General features: G+C 35.3%; 1 protein-coding gene across 1 annotated transcript; it reads left to right on the top strand.

Moving 5' to 3' along the window:
* The first annotated feature begins 568 nt into the window (after positions 1-568).
* On the top strand, positions 569-946 carry LOC113500216. The gene has a single exon (XM_026880925.1). The coding sequence runs from the start codon at positions 569-571 to the stop codon at positions 944-946; it is 378 nt and encodes a 125-aa protein (XP_026736726.1).
* Positions 947-5,407: the final 4,461 nt, after the last annotated feature.

Genomic DNA, 5,407 nt, shown 5'->3' with positions numbered 1-5,407 from the left:
CCTATTGTTGTTTTTGATTTCCATCGCGAGTATAAATACAACAATTATATTAATGTTCAGTTCATTCATGAGTAGATGTTGTAATTTCATGGTGTACCATTGAAATGTAATGTTATGGTAAAATCACTAAAATGTAAGTTCATGTATTTATGTGTTATATTTTTAAATTTCTTGGATTCAATGTTAGCTTTTAAGGTATTTTCGATATTAGTTTTGATATAAATGTAGACTTTGTTTTATAAATACATACTGAATGTCTTGAGTTGTAATATTATTTACTAAACTCAACTAAACTAAACCCAACTCCCATTTGAACTATAATTTGTAAAGCAGGTTAATAATAAAATTATTTGCCGTAATGATTTATTCACGTGTATGACAAGTTGGCATCGCGACCGCGCTGCCGTGTCAACACTCCGGTTAGGGCCGTAACTAGTCCCACGATGCCTTTTTGGACGTGTGGTCGGCTAGGCTGACATGTCCCGGAGCTGGTCTTAGGACCGTAGAAGCTATTCGACCTGCACTCCGGGAGTGGTACTACAGACAACACGGGTCCCTGACGTTTCGGATGACACAGGTACTGACCGGGCATGGATGCTTTGGAAGGTACCTGTTTCGAATACCACAAAAAGAGCCAACCCCCGGTTGTCACCACTGTAGCAGCAGCGAGGACACGGCGCAGCACACCCTCGAGCAATGTCCTGCTTGGGCTGAGCAGCGTCGGGCACTTGCTGTTACCGTTGGTCAGGATATGTCGCTCTCAGCCGTAGTTGCCTCTATGAGTTCGAGCGAAGATTCTTGGCGCGCCGTCATGGATTTTTGCGAAGAAGTGATGGCGCTCAAAGAGAGCGCAGAGAGAACACGGGAGAGAAGTGACAATCCTCTACGCGCACGACGAGCAAGGGGCAGAAGAAGGGCACAATTTGCCCTTCTCCAGCCACCATGATTAGCCTCGGACAGCAGTCTTGGGGAAGATTGCTGTACTGTACCTAGGCAAGGACGGCGCGCGCGATGCTTCAGCGCGCCTCTTAAAGCGATGAGGAAGACACTGCTCTTCCTCTCAATGATGATGCAGCTCTTTTAGGAGCTCCCATGTAGGGGTTCGCGGTAGACTGCGAAAGCGTTCCCGCTTGGCCCCCGACTAAAGGAAGCGGGAAGCATTCCAGTGGTTTTAGCCGGTAGGAGTCCGGCACACCCCTTCGCCTTCCCCAGGGCGAAGGATGTCCATGAGGATTTCCACTGGACAAAAAAAAAAAAAAAAAGGGCCGTAACTAGTCGGGCGATCCCGTCATATTTTCGTGAGTAAATCGTTATATCAAATAATTATAAACTCCCGCATTTTTTCAATGAAAACATCGCCACAGTAACTCTTCTATAAAGACATTATATGTGTGGTGAGCAAAAGTACCGGCAAATTGGGTAAAAGTGAGAGAGGGTAGTGTTAGAGAAGCGCAGAATACGAAGACGTCACAGGGCAGTCATCAAATGGTTTGACCCATTTACCATGATCATGGCTACTAAAGGTAGGCCAAAACTCGGAGTAAAACAGGTATTTTATTTTAAAATTTATTTATTAATTTACTGTGTAACTTATCTTTAAGTGTATAATGTATACGTACCCTGAAAATAATTGATAATTACAGGATTGTTTCCATGTTCGTTTTAAAGCAGGGAGAAAAAACTGGGACAATGTTTTTATACGGTTTCAAAGCCCTTTTAAAACAAAATTGAATTATAAAAACCCCCATCTCATTTGCAATCAACAGGTAATTTTATTGTAAAACACAATCATGGGTCTGAATACCGGAAAGTGGTATAAAATACATAAGGGTTGTAAATTTCCCCACGTTTTTATACACTCACTTTCTGGTTCGTTTGTCGTTCCTGTTGGAATTTTGCAACTCTATTTTGAGGATCTGCCCAATAAGCTAGCTGGCTGAAATTCTCAGGGTAGCTTCAAATCCGATGAGAATGCAATTGACAAATAATAAAAACGGCTGGACCGATTTTCATAAAATTTTAATTTTAACATTTAAAAACGTGGGGTTTTAGATTTTTTTATTCTATTATTTTTTTATTTCGAACCGAATCTTCATTTCGTCGTTTAATCGACTTTTACACAAAATATAAAGAAAAAAAAATCTCTTTTGCTACATAAAATAATATTAGGAGACAATTTTACGCGTGCAGTCATCCCGGACACACATAAGTATTTATCGATATAATTATGTCAAGCGATCTTCTTGTGTTAGAAGTGTGTCAATAATATTCTGAAGGTTTCTTTCTTTCATTATCACTTCTCATTATTTATTCATAGAAATCGTTTACATAATGTCTTGATCGACTTAACATCTTACAATGACGTCAGTGATAAGTCATTACCACGAGAACACTTAATTGAAAATATTGTTTTATCCATTTCGTAATAAAATTGTCTGAAACCAAATTTCCAAGTATTAATTCCTGTAGTCTTAAACTTGAATTTAATATAAGCTCTAATCTTAAAATAGGACTTTGACGTGAATTGTAGGAAGAAGAGTATCCTCTTCTCGCTCCCACAACGGCTATTGTCCTGCTTTAAAATTACGCAGACAGCAATTTAAACAGCAGTTTCTAATTTTTTTTGACAACAAAGATATTTACACAACTTAAAATTGCTGGACCAAACTTAATAATTGTTTTATGTATATGGTTCATTCAGTACGAAATTTTGAGGTAACAAACATAAAAAAAATACGACGTCGAAAAATAGACGTGTTTAAAACCACTGTTTTTTGAAGTCGATTGGAAACAAGTCGTTACAAATTTGAAATAAAAACAAAAAATCTGTAGCAAATAACGTTTCCAGATTCCGAAAACGATTTATTGTACCTAAACGTAATTATTTTCTTTGAAACAAACGGCTTTATGTCGTCTTAGTGTCAGGCGGCCATTAAATTTGAGAGGATATTAAAAAGCAGATATAAATCTAAGTGTAAGTACCCACAATTTTATTTGCCGCTCACCAAATTTATGACCTTAATTTAAATTGCTTAACCTCGATCTGTTGTAGTTATAGCGGCTACAAGAATACATGACCTGTGATATTTTTAACGGTTTAACTATCACAGTTCGTGATATACAGGATGGTAATAAACGGACGAACGGACAGATGGACTGGAGCATTGTCCAAGTGTTCAAGTATTAGGGCCCCATATTTACCCTTTGGTTAGGGAACCCGCTGATTCTTTGACAGTCGTGCAATATAAATTTACACTCGTGTAACAACACAAATACCTACAAGAGAATACAAATCTATGTAAAACATTATTTCCTTAAATAGTTTTGTGATCTGTTATTACCGGGCCATCGTCCATTCTCCGTTCCTGACAATCCTATTATCTTTAAAGCAAAACATTAAGTCGGAATTGATTTGCTTTTCCAGGAACCTACGTAATTTAGTTCCCTTTCAAGATTGAGAGCCAGCAAAACAAATTTATATCTAAAATTCTTGAATGATAAATTTTATTTCGTTTTATTTCTACTTGTTTTTTTGATACTTTTGTTTTTGCCTATGAGTGATGCTATGTAGTATTATGTGTTACATAAGCGTGTGTTGTGTTTGAAGTTTTATAACAACATATAAAACGCGTGTATTTGTGTTTGTGAAACCCCCGAGATACAAGGATCAAATTCGATCATTTGTGCGAGAGAAGTCTTAAAACAAAAAAAAATACTACTGGTGTTTTTAAACCGCTTCTTTATGTAAAAGAACAATTTGGTTTCATAAAATCAAATCTAATTCAAATTGATTTGGCTTCACAAACCAAATTATAATCAGCCGATCAACATTTGTAAGAAAAGAGAGATCATTTTTAAAAGCAACTTGGCTGTTTCTACACGAAAATAAGACTCATATAACAATATTAAAAGATACATTTTAATTTTAAAAGAATTCTTATTTTCTTATGGCAACGTGTCAAACAGATACATATCTACTAAAACATTAATTCTTTCATTCTCCGAAAATAATTACAGACTCAGGAAAACTAAACGTCAGTAACTCAGCAAGACTTATTTCTCAGCAATTAAGATTATTACTTCCTGCTATCAAAACTTATCTAAAACTATTTCAATCTCGTCGCAAATTGAAAGGAATGGCTGAAAAACATAATGAAAAAGCCGACTGGTCCGATGACAATAACTAAATTAGCTAATAGAAAGATTGTACGCGGAAACTAATTTATTAAACTTAATTAATCTGTGCATTAAGTAATATTTACGATTGGAAAGCTCGTATTTCTATTTAACAAACAATTATAGGGACAACATTTACTTTGGCGGCGAAGCTATTTTTAACAGATGTGTCATCGCTATCCATTTTTCACTTTAGAAACACGTTTACAGTTGTCTGCAAGAAGGCTGTAAGGTTATTATTTGTGATTCTTTTTGCACAAAAGTCAAAGGGACACGCAAATATGACTGATGGTATAAGGCGATGTTTGTTTTCTTCTTTGAAACCAAGTGACATTTCCCTTCTTTTGTTTCAAGCTAAAATTCTTAATACGAGGTATTCTATAAAAATGAGAAAGCTTTGAAATAAGTTATTCCTTTTGAGGAAAATTAAAAAAGCATTTAAAAAATGATCAATAATATTGTTAGGAATCCTAAAGTACCCGTCACGAGAAGCTATAAATTATGTAAACAAACATCTTTTACTAAGTAAACATTTTATACTGCGAGATAATAATAAATTGACCATATTCAATCGACATGAAATATAGACGGGTTATATGAAAGTAACAACCTATTTAATTTAGTCGGATCATATTTTAACGACGCAAAGCGCTATCGTTTGTGTTTCTTGGTACCGGAACGCGTCCGTCGCAGGGATTGTGAACTATCGGGACGCCATTTTGAAATAAACGCATCATTCGAGTTTCGAATGCGTACGAGTTTGTTTCATTGCTTTGCATATATCGCGGATCTGGTTGTTATTGTTAATTTTGTTATTGTTTCGTTATCACTTTTTTATTGTTGTTACTTTAATTGTTGCGTTAATTTTATTTGTTATTACGTATAATGGAGCCAGTAGCAAAAACGTCAAAAGGTGCGTAATACAATTTATCTAAAATATATAATAAGTAAAAAGAAAGAGTTGTTTGTTCAAACGCGCTAATCTGACACAGAAATGGAAACATCTGAATCTGACGAATAATTATTCTTAAATAATATTTATGTTAATTAATATTTGTTACTTAATAATTTATTAAATCTTAAACAAATTCATTTTTTTTGTTGGTCCAAATGTTGTGAACTCCTGAACACTTGTTTACAAAATTTATAGCTTCTCATGACGGTTACTTTACTTATTCTAAAATAAAACGCAAAAGTTTGTATGTATGGATGTTTGTTCCTCGTTCACACA

The sequence above is a fragment of the Trichoplusia ni genome, chromosome 13 (assembly GCF_003590095.1).
Source record: "Trichoplusia ni isolate ovarian cell line Hi5 chromosome 13, tn1, whole genome shotgun sequence".
In the NCBI taxonomy this organism is placed as follows: Eukaryota; Metazoa; Arthropoda; class Insecta; order Lepidoptera; family Noctuidae; genus Trichoplusia; species Trichoplusia ni.
This window is presented reverse-complemented; position numbering and strand designations above follow the sequence as displayed.

Excerpts from the sequence above, each read along its gene's own strand:
- LOC113500216 (XM_026880925.1), top strand. The coding sequence starts at position 569 with ATGACACAGGTACTGACCGGGCATGGATGCTTTGGAAGGTACCTGTTT.